The sequence below is a fragment of the Sminthopsis crassicaudata genome, chromosome 4 (assembly GCF_048593235.1).
Source record: "Sminthopsis crassicaudata isolate SCR6 chromosome 4, ASM4859323v1, whole genome shotgun sequence".
In the NCBI taxonomy this organism is placed as follows: domain Eukaryota; kingdom Metazoa; phylum Chordata; class Mammalia; order Dasyuromorphia; family Dasyuridae; genus Sminthopsis; species Sminthopsis crassicaudata.
In genome coordinates, this window is record NC_133620.1 from 476,465,526 (window position 1) to 476,486,580 (window position 21,055).

Sequence of the window (21,055 nt, forward strand, 5' to 3'; positions counted from 1 at the left end):
GCCCCACCCCCCCTCCCAGGCAGTCCGGAGCCGAGCACATGCACCCCGAAGGAGCCCGCGCCGACGGGGCCCTGTGCGGACACTGGCCCCTGTGCGGACACTGGCCCGGGTGGGCTGGCCCTCTCCTGCCCGGCCTCCGGCCCTCCCCTTCGGAGCTCCTTCAGGCCCGGACGGTTCTGAGGTTCCCGCGCCATCCTGCGGGATCCCGGGCTATCTCTCCCCTCCCCCTCCCCGCCTCAGGCCCGGGCAGCCCCCCCTGCCCTTGTCGCTTCCAGTCCAAGGAAGTGGCCAGAAGCTTAAAGTGTGGGGGGGGGGGGGATGTGAAAAAGAAGCACAGGAGACAGTCATTAATATGCATCCGCACCTTGCATGTAGCTTACGTCACACTCTGGGACTGCCTGCCATCTGGGGGAGGGGCTGGCGAGGAGGGGACGTGGGAACAGAAGGCCCAGTGCTCTGTCAATAAAGATCTGATGATAAAAGTGCGAGTCCGGGTCCCTCAGCCCTGCACGTCCCGCCTGAGATTAGAGCTCGGAGCCGCCCTGGGCCCCTCTTGTATATTCAATGAGGCGAATAGCGGATGTTCTCCGCTCACGGGCTTCGCTTCTAACTTTATTTGTGAAAAGCTCTCTCCTCTGGGGGCGGCAGTGCTTCAGGTTCTCTGCCTCAGTTTCCCTGAATGAAATGTTGCGGCCACCCCCCTTACCCCACCGGGCCCTGGTCACGCTCACATTGCAGTCTGAGCCCCAGGGGCTCCTCTGGCGTGCTCACCATCTTTTTTGCTCTGGTCCCTCCTGAGGTGAGGGCTTCCCCAAAGTTCCCCCCTCTTGCCTCTGTTTCCCTGGTAACTGGAGCCCTATAAACATCTCTGGAGTTAGTTACGCGCTGCTGGATGCTTCCAGAGTCCCGGACGTGTCACCTGTTCGCTCGCCAGCCCAAACTCTCCGCTACCAAAATATGAAAAGCCTGATGTCCCTTGCCTCAGTTTCTCCGGCAGTAGAGCCTCCCTGGAGGACCCACGGAGCCCCGGATCAGCAGAATGCGGGGCAGAGGCTTCCTTCCGGCTCCCCTTTGTGTCTGTCCGGATGCCTGAGGAGCGCTCCTGGGCACGGTGGGAGGAGTTGGGCTGGGGGCAGCTTGCAGGTCAGCAGCTTTAGAACGGAATGCTCTCTGTACTTTCACTTACTTGATGAAATGCTTCCCCACCATCTGGAATCTGGCTGCGCTGCCGGGGTCTCTTCCCTCATTCCGCCAGACTTGCCTCCAGTGAGTCCCTGGCTGAGCGGCCAGGACCTTTGGGCCGATCAGACTCCGGCTTCTGGCCCATCTGCATCCGGGTACTGTACCTTATGCTGTCCCAGGGCTGTTCTCGCGTTTCACTTGGGCCCGACTCTTGGTCATCCCATTTGGGGTTTTCTGGCAGAGTGCTGCAGCGGTTGGCCGTTTCTTGCTCCGGCTCGTTTTTACAGATGAGGAAACTGAGGCACCTGGATTATTGTGTGCAGTGTGGAAGCCTTGCTGCTCCCTGAGGCGGGCAGGGAGGAGCCCTGACAGGGTCATCTGGGCCTTTAGTTCAAGTGCCCTTTGGCCCCTCCCAGCTGGAGGGGGGTCGTAGAAATCACCCTCTACTGTGTCCAATCAGAAAGCCAGGAGGATGTCAGGCCCCCGGGGTTTCACTTCCCAGGTGAGATCTGCTCGTGCTGTGGACGCTCCCCAGCTTTTAGCTACCCTGCCTGCTTGCCTCACAATAGCTAACGCCCAAGGACTCCAAACTACCCTGCACTGCTGGCCCCGGAGCCCCCACTTGCCACACTTTAGGGTGTCTTCCCCTGCTCTGTGGTGAACTTGTTACGCTCACTAGCTCGCCTCTCAGAACTCAGCCGGCTCTCCCCGCCCTGGATCGGGAGCCTGTCCACCCCTGATGACGGGGACGCTGGCCGGACCCCAGGATGCTTTGGGGGTTCCCCGTGCCCCCTCGTTTTGGTGGCCTGAACCGGGAAAGTACCGATACCTCCATGGCTCTTTAGAGTCTGAGGCCTGATTTGCATCCAGAAGCAGCCCCACTCCCCAGGGAAAGCAAACAGGAGAAAGCGGCTCCTGCTACCCGGGGCTCCTCCCCAAGACTCCTCCTCCAGGGCTCCTCCAGGCTGAGGGGACCATCCTGTGAGATGTGGCTTTCATAAATTGTCCCACCCACCCCCAGTCAGTGTATGGAGGGGGGTCCTTCAAGTCCTTCTGGGTGTTCCCTTCCCCCTTATGTGGGAGCACCTCCCCCCATGGCAGGCAGGCTAGTCCCATGCAGGCTAGTCCCATGGCATTAAACCTCACCTCTGGGGGCGGGGGCAGCTGCCACTGCTGACCTCGGGAAACCCTTCCTCCTTCTGGGCTTCTTTCTCGGGACTCTTCCAGAGCTGGAGAAAGGAGCTTCCCAAACTAGGTATGAGATGCTTTTAAGCCTCTGGGGCTGCAAGCTGTGTCCCTCCTCCTCCCTCTCCTCCTCCCCCTCCTCCTCCTCCTCCCCTTCCTCCTTTTCCTCCTCCTCCCCCAGCTGAAAGACTAGGAAAATCTCCTTGTTAAGAATAACAATAGCTTGCCTTTATGCAAAGAGACTTACTAATGGGACTCCATTCACCCCCAAACCCCTGGGAGCCTCCTCTGGCAGGAAGCCCTCCCAGCCCCTAATTCCCTGCTGCTGATTCCCCTTTATCTCTAATTTGGGTACAGTATAGGGTGTGGTGGCCGTGGTCTCCCCGCAGGCCTGGAGAGCGGCCCAGCCTTTCTGTGCACCTCCAGTACCTGGCACACAGCAGGCGCCTAATCAGTGCAGCATCCCCGCAGCCAAGTGCCGAGCTGGGCTGAGGCTGGGCTGAGGCAGCGGGCTTTGAGGCCTTAGGGAGGGAGCAGCTGAGCCCAGGCCTGAAGGACAACTCAAGCAGGGCCCCAGAGTGGGCCCTGAGGAAAGCTGGGAGGGGGGGCGGGCTGCGAGCTGGCCCAGAGCACATCCCGGACTCCACTTGGTGACTTAGTGGGGAGCGAGGCCGGCCGTTCTCCAAGGGTCTCAGCAGCAAGATTTGGGAGAAGGATGTTGGCGGCTCTCACTGACTACACACGTTCCTGCCCAGCAGGGAGAGAGACGGAGACAGAGACAGAGACACAGAGAGAGACAGAGACAGAGAGATAAAGGGGGAGAGCCACCATCTCTCCTTCCCAGACTCACGGGAAGGCTGAGCCACAGAATCACTTGAACTTGAACTACAAACTCCTGCTCCTGTCACCTTGCTGATGTGACCTTGGCCAAGACCTCCCCCCCCCCCAAGAGGCTGAGGCAGCTGCGCTCTAGAACCTCCCCCAGCTCTGGGGCTGTGACCCTGGTGTGCGGCTGCACCGGGAAGCACGTGGGAGCTGGAAGGGTCCGAGAGGCCCCCGTGGATGTGGCCCTTGGCCGAGGGCATCGGCAGGGCGTGAGTCTCCCAGGGACCCTCCTGTGGCCGGGGCAGCTGGGATTCTCCCCCGTGGGTTAAGGGCTAAACGTCTCCTGGGCTCGCTTCTGTCTGTCATGGTTCATTCCGGCCACAAGCACGCAGCAGGGGCCCCCCGTGCCCGCCAGGGCCGACTGATCTGCAAGGGGGCTCAGAGGGATAAAGAAAACCTTGGCTCAAGCTCCTGGCATGTGCTGCCCCCAACCCCACCGTGGCCCCTTTTTCTTTACATGGGACTAGACCGCGGCCCAGCCCACCTGGGCCAGCGGGAGGAGCTGTCATTTTGGAGGGTCCTGGGGCTCTTCAGGGTGACACGCCCGGGCAGAAGCTTGTTTACAGGGAAAGACATAGTAACGAGCTGGGGCTGCCCGGCCTCCCGGAGCTCCTGCCAGGCGGGCTCCTAGCAACCTGCAGGGCAGGGCCCACAGGCACCTGCAGGGAGGCAGCTCCACAGCAACCCCCCGGGCAACAGAGCCAGCGGGGCAGCCGAGAGGAGCTGGGGGGGACCGGGAGCTCTGGGTCAGCCTGCAGCCATCTGTGGGCCGGGCACAGACCGATCTAACCGCAGGGGCCGGCTGCACACGCTCCCCCCGCGTAGCCCGGCCCTGGCCCCGGCTGCCATGGTGGACTCCTCGGTGGCTGACCAAATGGCCCGGTTAAAGCTCAAACTCTTGGAAAAGGTAAGGCCGGCCGGGGGAGTGGGCCCGGGGTGGTGGGCCGGAGAGTGGGAGTGGGCCCGGGGCGGCCGGCTGCAGGAGTGGGCCCAGCCTCCGAGGTACCGGCCGGTGCTGACCTGCGCTAGAGGAGGGAGCGTCCTCCTTGAGAAGTTGCTGGGGTCACCGGGGCAGCCGTGTGGTGCAAAGGAAGGAGCCCGGGGCTGTCAGAGACCCTGATCTTCTCCTCTTTGACCTTCCACAGACCCTCAGCCTATCACCTTCCCCCCGGGGGTTCTGCTCCCGGGCTGGGCTCCCAGCCCAGGCATGAAATGGTCCCAGTTCCCAGGGGAGTGGCTGCCCGCCAGGCCACCAGGGTGTGCCCGGGCACGAGGGAAGCCCTTCTCGTGGGTGACCCTGCCCTGCCCAAGGCTCTCAGGGACGGGCACGGGGGATTCCCTGAAGCCGAGCTCGCCATCGGGGCCATAGCGGGAACGATCAAGTGGCCGTGCCCCTAACGTGAAGAAGTTTCGGGAGCCCAGCCCCCGAGCGGGGAGGGACGGAGGTCCCCGATCTTATCCAGGAGGAAGCGGAGAGTGGCAGGGGGGAAGGGCTTTGGGCCCGTCCCTCCGCCAGCCGGGGGAGCAGGACCCCGTCTTCCTCTAGAGCCCGTGGCCTCCCTCTGCCCCCATCCCAGGCACATCACAATGACCCCGTTTTAGGCAGGAGAGAGGCTCAGACTGAGCCACGGCCACCGTGCTCGGTTCAAATCCCCACCGAGTCCGCCCAGGCTGTCCCAGCCCCGGCTTCTGAGGCTCCGCGCTTGCCCGCAGACACAAAAAGCCGGGCTTCACCTCAGCCCCCCCCCTTCCTGCTGTGGACGGTCCCAACGGGCGGCTCAGCACCTCCGGCATCCCTGAGCATCCCAGCTTCTTGTGGTCCTGGGCCACACGTCCCCCGGGTACCCGGCTGGTGCTCCGGTGACAGATGGTGGCGTCGTTCCAGGTCTGGGAGGGCGCCCACCTCTGTGCCCGCTCGGGGCATCGAAGGACAACCCTAAAGGTCTGCCGGGCCCCTCCTCCCTCCTAGATCTCCCTCCCTGGGGCTTCGAGGTGCCCCCAAAGCAGCGAGAGCCCCCCGTGAAAACCCCGAGGGCGACTGCATCCTCGCTCGCCCTCAGCACAGGCCTGCAGCAGCCCCGGCCCCTCCGCCGTCCGTGCGGCCGCCCCGAGCCCCCCGTCCGCGACGTCCCCGGGCTCATGGCGGCTCTCTGTTCACAGAAGCTCGAGGCTGAACGAGAAAACCTGGAAGAAAATCTGGAGCCGTCCCTGGCTGCCCCAAGTAAGGGCCTCCCCTCCCCCCGCCCTGTGGCGCCATCCTGTCCCTCGTGGCCAAGTCATCCTCCCAGGGACGTCCCGGCCCCGGCCCAGCTCTGTCTGTCACTCATTCAGTAGTGACTGAGGCATTAACATCCCTCAGGACCCCGGCCTAGTGATAGAATAAAAGGCTGTGCAGTATAGGGGAGGACTCCCGAGGGGAGGGGAGGACTCCCAAGGGGAGGGAAGGACTCCCGAGGGGAGGGGAGGACTTCCAGAGTGGAGGGGAGGACTTCCAGAGTGGAGGGGAGGACTCCCAAGGGGAGGGGAGGACCTCCAAAGTAGAGGGGAGGGCCTCCAGAGTGGAGGGGAGGACTCCCAAGGGGAGGGGAGGACCTCCAGAGTGGTGGGGAGGACCACCTGAGTGGAGGGGAGGACTCCCAAGGGGAGGGGAGGACCTCCACAGTGGAGGGGAGGACCTCCACAGTGGAGGGGAGGACCTCCACAGTGGAGGGGAGGACTCCCGAGGGGAGGACCTCCATAGTGGAGGGGAGGACCTCCATAGTGGAGGGGAGGACTCCTGAGGGGAGGGGAGGACCTCCAGAATGGAGAGGAGGACTCCCGAGGGGAGGGGAGGACCTCCAGAGTGGAGGGGAGGACCTCCATAGTGGAGGGGAGGACTCCCAAGGGGAGGGGAGGACCTCCAGAGTGGAGGGGAGGACTTCCAGAGTGGAGGAGAGGACTCCCGAGGGGAGGGGAGGACCTCCAGAGTGGAGGGGAGGACTTCCAGAGTGGAGGAGAGGACTCCCGAGGGGAGGGGAGGACCTGCACAGTGGAGGGGAGGACCTCCAGAGTGGATGGGAGGACTCCCGAGGGGAGGGGAGCATCGGTGTGAAGCAGGAGGTGCCCGGTTCGTGGAGGCCGGAGCACTCTGGGAGGCGTGAGGGGAATAGTTTTATTCATGCCCTCCCCGGGCTCCCAGCCCCTTCCCCAGCTCTGATGGGTAATAGAGTAACAGCAGTACTAGAGAGGCCACGGGGTGCAGCGGGGAGAGTCCTGCTGGCTGAGGGGTGCCAGGCCGGGATGCCCACCCCTCCACAGCTCTGGGGGTGCCCTGCAGCCATGGACTGTGTTTCAGCTGCCCACAGGACCAGGCACCCAAATTAAAAAGTAAATAGAAATAAATAAAATTAAAGTACTTGATACTTATTTTTATGAATGATATCAATATTACAAAAAAATTCATTAACATTAATAATTATAATATTATAGTACAAACATAATAAAATATATTAATGTTATGTTATATAATAATGTATTATTACTATTAAAATTTTAAATATTTAAATAAATTAAAACTGAGGCAGAAAAATAAGATAGAAAAGACAAGCGGGGAAAGAAAGCAGCGGCCGGGGCAGAGGCGATTCCAGCCACGTTGCCCAGAGTCGGGCCACGAGCTGCACGTTGCGCTCGGAGCCCCGCGCTCACTTCCCTGCAGGTTTCTTCTGTTCTCTGCTCGGTATTTTTAGCTTCTCCCCCCCAGTGCAGCGTGGCGGTTCTCTGTGCACACGCGTTCACACACGCGGACTCGCAGCGTCCAGACTCCGGACTTGTTTGTCCTCCTCCTCCCTCAGTCCGGCCTTTCCCGGCTTTCTGCAGGACTCCTCCCTCCCTGTCCCAGCCCGCGGCCAGGCCTGGGCCGTGTCCTCCTCGCTGTCTCGGGAGGCCCCGGCTCCGTCCCGCAGCGCTCCACGTTTGTCCCGAAGCCCTGTTTGGATTTGTCTCAGGGGAAAATCTTTCCGACCTCGGCCATCTTCCCAGAGCCCTCCCTCCTAACAGATGCTTGTTGCGTGGGCAGCGTCCGGCTGCCCGGCCTTGTGCTGCGCTGAATGTGTAGTGTGCGCCGCCGCTTTATGTTGACTCGAGCGGCCCGTGGGCTGCGATCTGCGCTGCCTCGGCTGCTTTTGACGGCTCCGTCCCGCAGGGAGCTACGAAGGAGACGAGGAGATTGTGCAGAGAGCCCTGAGGAGAAGGAAGGACCTTCTGCACAAGCTGAGGGTACGCTCATTCCCTGGGGCTGGCCCCCTCCCCTGCCCCATGCCCCCCGGTGCCATCTCCCCCTGTGGCGCAGAGCACTGGTCCACGAGTCTCTCCAGCTCCCGCTCATTTCCCCAACCTTAAGGTGGAGCATCTACAGGTCAGGTTGTGAGAAGCGTTTGTCCGGCCGGTCCCTCCCCGTGCTCCCCTGGGCTGCTGCGGGGGGAGGACGGAGCTTGCTTTGGCGAGTCCCCCGGAAAGGGCTGGTCTAAGTGTGGCCACCCCGGGCCTGGGCCTCAGCTCTTAGTCTTTGGCCAGGCTGGCTCAGGCCCGGAAGGCCCCGGGGGCCTGTGTGTGCAGGCAAGGTCCCCAGGAATACCAGGTAACAGCCTCTTTATGCTCTAACATTCTGCTCCACGGTGATGAGTGGGCGCGTGACCCCCATTTTACAGAGGGGAAAACTGAGGTTCCTCAGCTGGTGCGGCCAGATCCCAACCAGGCTCTCCCCCGACCCCCCATAATTCACTTGGCCTTTCTTTTCTCCGTGGCTCCTGAAAAGTTTTGTAAATGGGCCCCGAGATGACAAAGCACGTTGGGGCCTGTTTCCAAAGTTCTCACCGAAGAGGAGTTGGGGGACAGAGGGCTGGGACCGGATCAGGGTTGGGAAGTCCTGAATTCAGTTCCTGTCCCAGACACCGACTGGCCCACAGCTGTCTGCCTCAGCTTCCTTGTCTGTAAAATGGGGATCATCGCCAGCTGCGAGCATCACATGACATCTCTTTTGTAAAGTTCTTTGCAGGAAGGGGAGGGAGAGGGCAATCAGCATTGACAATGCGCCTACTGTGTGCCAGGCTCTGTGCCGGGCACTTCCCAAACATCGTCTGGTCCGCTCGGCCGGAAGCTGCCCGTGAACACGAGCCAGTCAGCGGCTCTCACTAGTGTGACACCCAGTGTCCCTGGGTGCCCACCTCCAGCCTCTGGCCGCCTTTGCAGGAACAGCACCTTCTAGAAGAGCTCGCTGGGCCCTACTCGTGGGGAGGGAGCCCCAGAAGAAGCTACAGGGCTGAGGGGCCCCCCGAGGAGCCGCCGGCCCCCATCTACCCGCCCTTCCCGGCAGCGTCTCAGCCAGAGCAGCCCAGGATCATCCAGCAGACGGTGAGGAAGGCGCGTTCTGCTCAGACCACCCTCAGAGGCTGCACGGGCGGAGGGACGGTAGTCGACCCCGAGGCCTGGGATGGATCCCCCGGGTGCTTGTGGTCCCTTTTCCCCACAGAGGAAGCCAAAGGGAGAAGTGGGGCTGCTGGGAATCGCTCTGTGGGAGGCGGCGCCCAACCCTCCCATATGGCCCGGCCTGGGGCAGGCTGCCCACACCCACAAGGGGGGGAAGGGGGATCATGTGGCCACAGCTCTCTCTCAAGGTCCCGGTGGGAACCCTGTAAGACCACCCTCCTCCTCTCAGCCCCCTCAGCCCTCCAGTCTCCACCAGTGTGTGGGTGAGGGATCCAACCAAGGGGCACCAGTAACTGTTAATCAGAAACCCTCGGCAGAGGGAGGCACGCCAGCCTCCGAGCCGGGACCTCGCCCCCGCAGTGTGGGACGGCCAGTGGGGAGCTCTGGGCCCCGGGCCTTCCGGCCGCCAGCCCCCACAGCTTCCAGGGCAGTCACTGCTGGCCGGGGCCACTTCTAGGGCCAAGCCACCGGGCGCTTCTCCTTCTGAGGCGCTTCCAGCTCTGACAGCTTCACAGAGGCCGAAGTAGAACCGGCTCCTCCACGGCCAAAGCGCTTCCTCCAGCAGCCGCTCTCAGCAGGAAAGGGCAGGACAGACTGAGAGCTTCCGCTCCCGGGACTCCTCCCAGAGCACTCAGGGTCCCGACCAGTCCCTGATGCAGGAGCATTAGCGGGGCACGGCTCCCCTCGATTTTATTGCGAGGAACCAGAATCCCCCTTTCTGTCATCCAGGCCGCAGACAGGCCTTGTCCGCCGGTCACTAAATAGCTCCCGTGAGCCAGGTTTTCCAGCCTCCAATGGTAAAGTCCTCTTGTCGATCTATGTAAATTAAGTGGCGCTGGGGGGGTCCCGGAGTGTTGGACCCTGAAATATGTTGGGGTAACAGGCCAGTGTCATAAGGTGTCTCAAAAGAACTTGGGTGCCTAGACCTGCAGACAGAGAGGCTGAGCTGATCCTGCTGCAGAAAGCCTCAGTCCCTGAGGGCTTGTATCAAGGCAAAGGGTTTTGGCAACAAACAAGAGACTAAACACCATCAAGGCGAGGGGGGGACGTGGCCGCGATTCCAAAGTTTGGCCATTATGACACTTAGCAAGCGGACAAACCACAAAAGGAGTGGGGGGGATGGAGATGACACCGTAGACTCCTAGGCTAACCCTAAAAGGAATGGAGCCCCTTAAAAAGATTTAAGGGAGTGGCTTAATGTAGGCCTTTTATAGGGAAATGTCACCTGGGGGCTGACATCATAACCTGGCTTTCTGATTGGTTACAGTAACTTTAGGGCAAAGGTGATTTTATCAGGCTAAGCTAATTCAGCTAAGAATTCTACCCAAGACCTCCGCCCAAGGCGGGACTGTAACACAGCCCCCTGAAAGAACTCAAGGCCTGATCAAAATCTAGAGGCCAGCTTCCACTGGCCCCTCGCAGCGCCCGCCTCGGCTCGCCTCTGGGAGCGTTGGTGGAAGCCCATCTGGCTGCCCAGGGCCTCGGCAAAGGGACCATTCTTTTTTTTTTTTAATTTTATAATTGTAATTTTTTTTGACAGTACATATGCATAGGTAACTTTTTTTTTTTTTTTTTTTACAACATTATCCCTTGCACTCCCTTCTGTTCCGAGTTTTTCCCCTCCTTCCCTCCACCCCCTCCCCTGGATGGCGGGCATTCCCATACATATTAAACATCTTATGGTATGTCCTAGGTACAATATATATGTGCAGAACCGAATTTTGTTGTTGTTGTTGTAAAGGAAGAATTGGATTCGGAAGATAAAAATAACCTGGGGAGAAAAACAAACAAAAAACAATGCTCACAGTTTACCCTCATTTCCCAGTGTTCCTTCTCTGGGTGTAGCTGATTCTGTCCTTCAATGATCAGTTGGAATTGGATTAACTCTTCTCTATGTTGAAGATTTCCATTTCCATCAGCATACATCCTCATACAGTATTGTTGTTGAAGTGTATAATGATCTTCTGGTTCTGCTCATTTCACTCAGCATCAGTTGATGTAAGTCTCTCCAGGCCTCTCTGTATTCCTCCTGTTGGTCATTTCTTACAGAGCAATAATATTCCATAACCTTCATATACCACAATTTACCCAACCATTCTCCAATGGATGGACATCCATTCATCTTCCAGCTTCTGGCCACTACGAAAAGAACTGCCACAAACATTTTGGCACATACAGGTCAAAGGGACCGTTCTTTACCTAAATGAGCCCTTTTTCCTGTGGGGCTTCTCCTCCTCCATGACCATTCCTCACACCACCGCCCCCCCTTTGTCCCCTTCAATCAAATTGTCCGATCAGACGGGGCAGTGGCAGGAACAGCCGGTGTGTCTGGTAGTGAGCAGTCACTAGGGGACGACCAGGTGGGAGAGCGAGCCGAGGCCTTGGAGACTTGAGTCCGACCAGCACAAGAGAGGAAGCCCCTCCAGAGCCATCGGCCTCCCCTGGAAGCCCTCCAGGGAGCAGGAATCCAGGGCCCCTTCGGGCGGCCCAGTCCCCTCGGCAGCCCAGACTTGGCCAGGTTCCTGCCGGACGCAAACCTCACTTTACAATGCTCCCCCCGGCCCATTGCTGCCCGGCCCGCCCGCTGCACCCAAACCAATCTCTTCCCCACTCATGGCTCTTCCCAGACGGAGCCCCTGCCCCTTCCTCAGGAGTTTCCTCCAAAGGGAAGGTTCCAATTCCTTTCACTGGCTCTGTGTAATCAGCTTTGAAAATCTACATTTGGGTGGGACACGGGTTCCAAGGCAAAAACAAAACTCCCTGCCCCGCCGAGCATGAATCTTGCTGAGGAAGACACTTGTAATTAAAACCCCCAGATCTGGGAAGTCAATGCAAAGTCGTTTAGGGGCAGGCTCTCAAATGGCATTTATCCCTACTCTGTAATGCAGCCATGCTTGGGCCCCCAGGGGGTCCGGCAGGACCCTCACTCAGGGGGCCAGGGGAGGGAGCCGGCCTGCTTTCCGGGTCATCCCGGGCCTGGCCCTCTCCGTAGAGCTCCTGCACCTCCGGTTAAAGGGGGGTCGTGTTCAAGGAGGTCACAGGGGAGGAGGGGTCACCCCGGGAGCTCCCAGGAGGGAGTTGGCCCCAGGGTCCCAGTCCTAAGGGAGGGGCAAGTTGAGGGGAGGGTGGGGGCCAGAAGCCTGCCTTGTAGCCCCTCTGACGAGCTGAACCCCCCAGGTACCCCAGCCGCCGGCGACCATCATCCAGCAGCTGCCGCAGCAGCCCCTCATCACCCAGATCCCCCCAGCCCCCGCCTACGGGAGCCCAAGGTCAGGCAGCATCAAGGAAGGTAAGCTGCTCCCTGCTGCTCTCCCCCCATCCCTACCTGTGTCTCTCTGTCCCTCCTTCTCTCTCCTATCTCTCTCTTCCCCCTTTTCCTCCATCTCTTGTCCTGTCTCTCTGTCTCTGTCTGTCTCTCTTCCCCTCCCTCCGTCTCTCCCCTTTTGTCTCTCTTTCCATCTCTGTCTCTCTCTCTCCCCCCCTTTCTTTGTCTCTCCCTCCATCTCTCGCCCTGACTCTGTCTCTCCCTCTGTCTCTGTCTCCCCCTCCGTCTCTCTCCCTGACTGAGGGTCTCTGCCGCCTCAGACATGGTGGAGATGATGCTGATGCAGAACGCCCAGATGCACCAGATCATTATGCAGAACATGATGCTGAAGGTCCTCCCGCCCGTGACCTCGGCGGCCTCAGAGGCCAGCCCGCCCTGGCCCCGGCCCGCTCAGCAGGTAGGCACGCCGGAGCGGCCGGGCCCAGGTGGACCCGGGCTGGCTGTCCCCCGTCGGTCCGTGCCGGCTGTGCCCGTGCCTCCGGAATGCTCTGACCCCAGATTGACCCCGAGTGCCCCACCGTGCCCAGTGCCCAGACCCCCCCGTCCCTGCCCCCTCCAGGAAGTCCCTTGTCCCATGCCCCGACAGCTGGGCCTGCCAGCCCGCACTCCCCAAGCCCCATTCTTTCTCCGCCTCGAGAGCTGTTCTGTGGGAGGGAGCCCGCTGACCCGAGTCCGAGTGCCCGACTTCTCTCCCTGCCCGCTGTCTGCCCGGCGTCCCAGCGGCGGCCTTGGTCCTTCTTAGCAGAAGTTCTCTTCCCTTTGCTCCGTCCCTGTCCCCGGGCACTGCCTTGCCAGGGCCAGGGCTGGGGTGGAATGGGTTATTGTGGCTGGGAGCCCCCCCCTCCCCCGCGCTCTCCCTTTCCCCGGGGATGCCATGGGGTGGGGCTGGTGCCCCCAAGGTCCCTTTGGACACTTCTTAGCCGTGTGACCCTGAGCAGGTCTCTGTCTCCATGTTCTGGTCTGGGCCCACTAATGGCTCCTGCTTAAAGCGCTTGCTGTGCGCCCCCTGGTCTAGCCACGCCCCCTGGTCCCACGGGCCCAGTGCCTTGGGGCCACCCGCCAACAGCAAGCGGCCTCCGAGGGGCTTGGGGAACTAACCCCCACCCCCCCGGTGATTTCTGTGCTCAGGAGCCCCAGTTTCTGCTGCCAAAGCCCAGGACATCCTCAGTCCACCATCATCACCATTACGGCCCCTCTGGCCTGCCGGCTCTCCCCGCCCCCGTGCCCCCGGTGGGCTACCCCCTGTGGCCTTCGCTGCTTCCGGCCCCGGCCGTGACCCAGGCGCCAGGCCTCCAGCCCACCATCCGGCACATGATGGGGCCCACCACCACCGTGCCCGCCCTCAACACGTGAGTGCCGACTCTGGGAGCCCCCGGCCCCGCAGGGCTGCTCAGTGAGGAGGAGGAGAACTCTCTGCTGGCTGGTCCAGGCCCAGCAGAGCCGGCTCAAAGGGGGCCAAGATGGTGGGGGGGAGGGGGAGATAGGGCCAGGGAAGCCTCTGACGCTTTCTTTCCTTGAAGGGTAGCCTCCAGCGGAGCCGTCCCGGGCCTGCCCCCAGGCTTGTGAGCCCCCTGGTCCCCAGCGCTGGTAAGTAGGCCCCAGTTTGGGCTGCATTCAGGGCGACTTTTCACAAAAATCAGGCAAAGTCTGGGCCGAACACCTTCCCTCAGCATTTAGGAAGCACCTTCTGTGTGCCGGGTACTGGGGAACCCGGGATGAAGGGAGTCGGCCTTCCAGGAGCCCCGGCCTGGCCTCTCCTTGGGGGAAGGCTCCTTCTTGTGCAAGGACCTCCCAGGGCTCGGACAGGAGCCTCCATGACTATCAGTGGCCTGAGAACAGGGGCTGAGTGTTCCCCGGAGTCTCCCTGTGGGAAGGAGCCTTCATGCTTCCATTTCCTGGGGTCCACCCAGAGGGTACAAACATCCCCCGGGCAGAGGCAGCTACTTGTGGCAAACTGGGCCCTGCCCTGCTCTCTGTGGGCAAGGCCCCGTGGCGGAGTCCGGCTCACCTGGCAGACAGACCCTGGGGCCCAGGATAACCTGGATTTTCCACTGAGGAAGAGAAGGCCTGGACGAGACAGCCCCAGAAGCCGCAGGTCCCTCTGTCTGAGAGAGAATCTATCTGTACAATGGGTGTCCTGGGCCTTCTCCGAGGATGGAGAACGGGGGCTTCCTAAGGGTCTGATCAGCTGGTCAGACACACTGCAAGTTGACCCCAAAACAGTGTATGAAGGCGAGCCGGGGTTCTTTCCCTAGGAGCCGTTGCCCAGGGTCACTTCCGTCCCAAGGAAGTCGATTCCCATTGGCTTTTTGGGGGTCACGAGCAGCTCTGGGCTGGACCCTGGAGGACTCAGCCAAAACAGAAGGGGTCTCCCTTAGGGAAGCTCGGACTGCCCCAGACAGTCTGGGAGAGAGACGCACTTCTTCCACCTCTCGTTTTTCTTCTTTTAAGCCGCATTTCCCATGAGCCTCGGCCTTCTCTTCCCCCCCCCCCCCCGCCCCGACCCCCCCCTTCCTCACTGAGAAACTAGAAAAACCTCCTCTGTCACAGACACATCCCGTCAAGCAGCGGGACTCCCCCCACGTCCACCCAAAAGGCTCCCGATGCTGCTCCCGAAGCAGGGGGCGGGGCCGGTCCAGGGAATTGTGGGGAGCAGAGTCTTCCCCACCTCCCGGTTCTGTCTCAGTTGCACATCCAGGGTTTCTCTGCAGCCTTCCTCCTTTCTCCAGCATCCCATTCATGACCCCATGCCCTTCCCCAAGTGGGCATCCCCTCCCTTCCCGTATTTTCCGCCCTCACAAAGAGCCACGAGAAGCGCTTTGCCCAGGGACCCTCGCCCTGTTTCTCGGGTCTCCTCGGACGAGGCCCCCCTAGCAGCACTGTGGGGTCAGGGGAACAGTTCTGGGCCGGCCTCCCAGCCCGCAGCCCCCCAACAATGGCTGCAGCCCGTGTTCCCCCCCTCACTTCCTGTCAGCGTCGGGTACGCAGCCTCCAAGGCGCTTTATTTGCCTTCCCCATTTATCAGTGATGGGAGCACTTTCCCAGAGTCCTCCCAGCAGCGGGTCAGAATGGTCAGAAAGAACCGACATCCCGGCACCTCCTGTGGGCCCGAAGCTCTTTACAGTCTGTGTCTCCCTCCCCACGGCCCCTCAGTCGTTGCTGAGCCCCTTCAGGGGTTCTCCGGGCCGTTCTTGGGGTTTTCTTGGCAAGGACCCTGCAGGGGTCGGCCTTTCCTTCGCCATTTGCCTGAAACTGAGGCGGGCCGGGGTGAAGTGACCGGCCCAGGGCCGCCAGCTAGGAAGTGGCCCAGGCTGGATTTGAACTCGGGTCCTCCCGACGCCTGGCCCAGTGCCCGCGCTTCAAAATAGTTAACAGAAGCGGCAGGCCCCCGTTCTGTGCCCTCGGCCGGGCGTGAATGACCGGCCCTCGTGGAGTCGCTGCCGCGTCTGGGGGTCTCGAGCCCCTGAGAGGGACCGTGGGGGGGTGTTCCCGAGCAGAGGAAGGGGAGGCCCTGGGGGAGTGCCGGCCACAGGCAGGTCAACAATGGCCCTTTGCACCGCAGGAGCTGCCGGGAGCTCAAGAAGGCCCAGGGGGACCAGCGCGCCCTAAGTGCTGCCCTGGAGGGGGAGCCCGCAGCGAGTCCAGGCGGCAGAGGAGAGAACGCGCATGCCCTCACGGGCTGAGAATAAAACATGGCCGGCCTCAACCTGCGTCCTTGTGCTTTGTGTCCCTGCCCGCTGGGTGCCAGGCCCCTCACCCAGATACGAGGCCCGGGGTGGGGGGGACCTGTGGAAACTGCAGACTCGAGCTCTCGGAGCGGGTACCACGGGGAGTCCCCCTGCTGTGGGGCCGGGGGAGGGGGGCAGCTGGCGGGGCTCCCGGGGCTGATCCTCCGCGCTCTCGAGCCGGGCGCTTCCAAGGCCGTCCCTTGGCTGCCGAGCGCTGTGGGAGGGAGCTCCGGCCGCGGTCGGCTCCCGTGGGGGGCTCTCGGCGGGGGCTCTGCCCGATAGAGGGAAGCCCCCCAGAAATCAAATGGAAAGTGGCGCTTTCTCTCTTGCAGGTGGAAGATGATGGTTTTAGCTCAGAAAAAATGGAAGCGCCAGTCCGAGCCCTCCCCCTCCCCCCAACCACATGAACCCACTGGTCCGCTGAGGCCTTCTCGCCCACGCCCGCGCCCTCTGACCGGCCGCCTGAGCGAGGGCCTGCAGCTGGCCACAAGGGGTGCCCAGACTGCCCAGCTCCAGATGTGGCGCCCAGGTTTCCCTTTATTTTTTTAAATTTTGAAAAAACTTCTGCATTCAAATAAAAAAGACAGCCCGTTTCCGGACCCCGAAAGAGCACAACGAAGCTCCGTTTGCACCCGAGGCTTAAAAAATTGTTTGTATGCATTTCTCTGGAATCCACCGGCTTCAAGAATCGCGTTGGAAGAGAACAAGGGGAACGAAAGGGGAACCCGGGCCTGGAGACAGGGAGCGCCCCTTCTCTGGCCCATCCGCTTGCGCAGAATCTGCACTGGGGTTTTCGGGGCCCCTGCCCCGGTCCCGGCCGCACTTGGAGATCTGTATGTGACGGGCTCCCGCGGGGAGGCGGGGAGTTGGGGCATTTCCGCCTGGCCTCGCGGCTCTGTCTCCGTGACCCGCAGGGGGCGCCTCCGCTTCTCCACGTGCCAACGTGGGGGCGGGGCCCGAGGCCCCACTGCGATCGATCGCAGGGCTTTCTCTATGCCCCGCCCCAGCTGCTGCAGAGACGAGATGCCCGAGCGTCGGACCGGCCCGAGCTTGTGAGAGTTCTGGGCGGAAGCAGGACGCTCAGTGCTCTGTCCTGTGGGGGGGGCCCCGGCCCCCCTCTCCCCCCCACTGACCGCAGGCCCCGCCCAGAGGCGGCCACGGAAGGAAGGAGGGGGAGTCCCAGCACTCGGGCACCTGTGGCGCTGGCGGGGACCGGCCACACGGGGGCGCAAGCGCTTCAAACTGAGCTCCTTCAGAGGACTCAGTGCAGCCGCTCTCAGAGGGGCCTGAGGCAGAGACAGCGGCTGAGCCCTTTCTCTCCGCCCCGCGGCCTCAAAGAGCAGGGAAACGGGGCCTTGTGGGCGGGGCACCCCAGCCAAAGGAGACCAGAGCCCCCTGAGGCTCCTCCCGGTCCCAGCGTGCCCCCACGTGGCGCCCGCTCCTGGAGACCTCTATTGACAAACAGGAACCGGAAGTCACGATGGATCCTAGAATGCCCCGGTAGAGAAACGCGGGCTTTTCATCCCCATCTTTGTGAAGACTGGGCTGGGTTTGGGGCCTTGTTTACTTTCCTCAGAAACACCGTCTTCTACCTTTGCAGAACCAGCTCCCCCCCCCCCCCCAGAGGTGGTAAATAAGGAAAAGGGCAGACAGTGAGGAGGGGGCGCAGGAGCCGCGGCTGTGTCCCGGAGATGGCGGCCACGGGAAAAACACCGGATTTCTAAAGTCTGGAGAATGACACAGGGAAAGGGACACCCGGAGGATGCGCTGCGTTTTCCATTTTCACGGTGCAGCGTGTCGGGTACGGGGGGAGCGAGGCCTCCGCTCACAGATAACAGCACTGGGAGACCCGCCCGATGCTGGATGCTCACAGATAACAGCACTGGGACCCAATCGGACACGGGCGGACCGCACCGAGCCTGGGGGTTCGAGCGCGCGGGTCCCCACAGGGGGCGCTCTGTTCCAGGCCACGGCTGAAAATATTCCCAGGATCCGAAGGGCTTTTTCAGCTGTTCCAGTTCTAACATTCTGTTGTCTAAAGACCTTCCCAGTTCTGTACTGTGTTCTAGGTTCTAGGTTCTAAGTTCTCTGTTCTAAAGTCTTTTGGTAGATTTAGATTTAAAGCTGGAAAGAGCAGGGGTCCCAGCGCTTCACCCCCTCATCTGACAGATGAACAAACTGAGTCAGAAACTAGAAGTGTCCGCGGTCAGAGCCGAACGGTCTCTCCGGCTGAGGCGGATGGGGATCGCACAGCCGGGAAGTGCTCAGTGTGCGAGGCCCGGCTCGAACTCGGCTCCTCCCGGCTTCAGGGCCTCGCTGCCCCCTCCGGCTGCCCCCCCCCCTTCCCTCCCCCTGTCTGGTTCCAAGTCCAAAAGTCTCGTCTCTGCCTTTGCTCCGTCTACAATTTCTACGGTTTCTAGAAATCAAGCATCCACCTCTATGAAACTGATAAAATTCTACCTCGGCTGTGAATGGCGATCTCTGCCAGTCACGGAAACTCACACGGAAACTCACACGGAAACTCACACGGAAACTCACACGGAAACTCACACGGAAACTCACACGGAAACTCACACAGAAACTCACATGGAAACTCACACGGAAAAGCCGAGGCGGCCCGGCCCTCGTTCTGTGGCGTCGCCGGGGTTACTAACACTTTAAATGAACAATAATTCATTTTAGGGCATAAAGAAACAGGCTCAAAACTGAAAAAAGAATTTCCGGCCAGAAGGGCTCCCTTTAAGAGGGGCTGGTGAGCGGGACCCCGGTAACGCTCCCATCCCAGCAGCCGAGGTGCGTGAGCGGAAGTGAGGAAGTATCTCCCCCGGCTGCTCCATGTGGTGTATGAACCGTCCCTCGGGGTCAGAAGGGAAAGAGCCACACGACAGAACGCGCTAGTCCTCGCATGTTCTCCCCACAGAAATTATCACGAAGAAGGAAGCCAGCGCTCCCGAAGCTCACCGGCAGCAGCGTCCGATGGAATCCACCCCAACGAGACTTTATGCGCTCTTCTTATTTATAATCCGGGAAGGTTTTTCCAACCAGACACCTAAGGGAACACACCAGCCCTTCACGACTGAGGGCGCCGCAGATCTTTTCTAAAATAACACCGTAGCCCAGCCAAAGGGCCGCGTTCTCTCTTCCCACTAACTAGTGCAACCCTGAAACTGCCCCGGGCTGCCACTCGGCACATTCCTCGGAAACGGCATCAAAAGGGAAAAACCCGTTTGGACCATTGTTATTCCCTGCCCTGGCTCTCTACTGTCTCTGCCCAGCCGGCTCAGAGGCTTGAAAGTGTAAAGTGCGAGTGCCAGGAGGTAACCCGGAGCAGAGTCCACAACTAGAGCCGGAGGGGCCTTCTGGAGAGATGCAGACTGAGGCATAAAGCACCTTGGGACAAGATACAGATTATCTGAATGAAATAATCGTTAGCGTCTAGAAGTAGAAAAGATTCCTCAGAGCATAGAATGTTCCGTATAAAAGGGGCTTTGGGATTGACACGTCACTTGTGGAAGAGACCTCAGAAAATCAAACAGTTCTGCCTGTTTTATAGATGATACAATGGAGTCTCGGAGCGTGGGAAGTTCCACGGTTTTCTTGGTCATTTCAGTCATGTCCAACTCTCCCTGAGCTCATTTGGGGTTTTCCTGGCAGAGATACCAGACTACTTGCCATTGGACAGATGAGGAAACTTAGGCTAAAAGGACTAAGGGGCTTGCCCAGGACCTGTAGTTGGCGAGTTTTTGAGGCCGGATTTGAACTTCGGAAGATGAGTCTTCCTGACTTCAAGGCCAGCGCTCCATCCTCCCAGTAATTGTCAAAAGGGAGACTCTCATTTTAAGTCTAGCAAACTGTCCACTACAACAGGTTTCCATTTAGGACTTCACACTCACACTCACACATATACACTCTCTCCCACACACATACACACACTCTCTCACACACACGCTCACACTCCCCCCCACACAAATATACACTCTCTCCCACACACACACTTACACTCCCACACACATACACACACACACACTCACACTCACACACACACGCTCACACACATATACACACACACTCACACACACGCTCACACTCACATTCACACACACTCTCACACACATATACACTCTCTCACACACACGCTTACACTCCCACACTCACTCACACACACGCGCTCACACTCACACATATACACTCTCTCACACACACACACTCACACTCCCACACACACGCTCACACTCACACATATACACACACACACTCACACACACGCTCACACTCACACACATTCACACACACACACTCACACACACCCTTACACTCCCACACACATTCACACACACACACACACACACACACACACACACACACACACACACACACACAATAAATATGGGAATGAATCATGTCAATTGGAGGTGACTCATTTTAAATCCATTCCAGGTAACACTTCGATTAAGTTCCTTTCTCTTGGTTTCAATGCACCAAACAGCTTGTAGGGTATGAGCTGGCCACTGAATGTGAGCTAATATGCGTCCTCTGGAAATTGTGAACAAAATACAAGGCAAGGAAGTTGAATTCTATTTTGCTTGAAGCTGTGAGCAGCAAGAATTTATTGGAAATTGCAAAGGCAGGTCGTGAAAGGGCTCTGACCCATCTTGGTTAACAATTTGACATCTCTCGGCCAAATGCTTAGGAAGCCAAGAAAATGGTCTCATCCCTGCACCCTTGAGGAACATGCTGCCCAGATCGGTTCTATCCCTGGGCCAGAAACATGCCCTTTTTTGCCTGCTTTCAGGCTCTGGACAAAATCAAAATAAGAAAACATGGGAATGTCCCAAGGACTTGGGGATTATTTGTACCATGTGTTTTCTATCCCTTGTAATTATGTAGGAGGTTAATCAATGAATATCTGAGTACCTAAAAAGAAGATCAAACAAAGACCATGGAGCCAGATGAGAACTCAGAGGCCTGAAACAGCCTAGGTGTATCATACTGCCTCCCTTTGTAATTGAGATGCGCGATATACGGCTGCCATGGTCTCAAAATCCATCCCTTAGTAGCTAACCCTATGGTCATGATCTTCTCTGAGCTTAACTAAACAAGTCCTTAGAGGAAAAATATACTGTGCCTTTAAGCACCCTGGTACAGGGCCTGGAACTTGGCATCCAGAAGACTTATGTTCAACTTCTACTTCAGAGCTTTCCTAATTGTGTGACTTTGGACAAGTTATTCAACCAGTCTTTGCTGCAGCATTTTTATCTTTAAAACAGGATGGTTGGGCTTAATGGCT

At 59.5% G+C, this 21,055-nt stretch overlaps 1 protein-coding gene across 1 annotated transcript; it reads left to right on the forward strand.

Annotated features, from left to right (window-relative positions):
• Nucleotides 1–38: 38 nt before the first annotated feature.
• Nucleotides 39–15,742, forward strand: LOC141540963 (uncharacterized). The gene is made up of 14 exons (XM_074264914.1): nt 39–109; nt 986–1,111; nt 1,256–1,337; nt 1,819–1,983; nt 3,318–3,461; nt 3,884–4,159; nt 5,413–5,473; nt 7,433–7,506; nt 8,479–8,640; nt 11,893–12,004; nt 12,301–12,437; nt 13,169–13,389; nt 13,566–13,627; nt 15,603–15,742. Exons 1-14 carry the CDS (start codon nt 39–41, stop codon nt 15,647–15,649), a joined length of 1,740 nt encoding a protein of 579 aa, XP_074121015.1. The 3' UTR covers nt 15,650–15,742.
• Nucleotides 15,743–21,055: the final 5,313 nt, after the last annotated feature.

Excerpts from the sequence above, each read along its gene's own strand:
- LOC141540963 (XM_074264914.1), top strand. The coding sequence starts at position 39 with ATGCACCCCGAAGGAGCCCGCGCCGACGGGGCCCTGTGCGGACACTGG. Across the intron at positions 7,507-8,478 it reads ACCTTCTGCACAAGCTGAGG|GAACAGCACCTTCTAGAAGA; the intron begins GTACGCTCATTC and ends CCGCCTTTGCAG. Across the intron at positions 13,390-13,565 it reads ACCGTGCCCGCCCTCAACAC|CCTCCAGCGGAGCCGTCCCG; the intron begins GTGAGTGCCGAC and ends CTTGAAGGGTAG.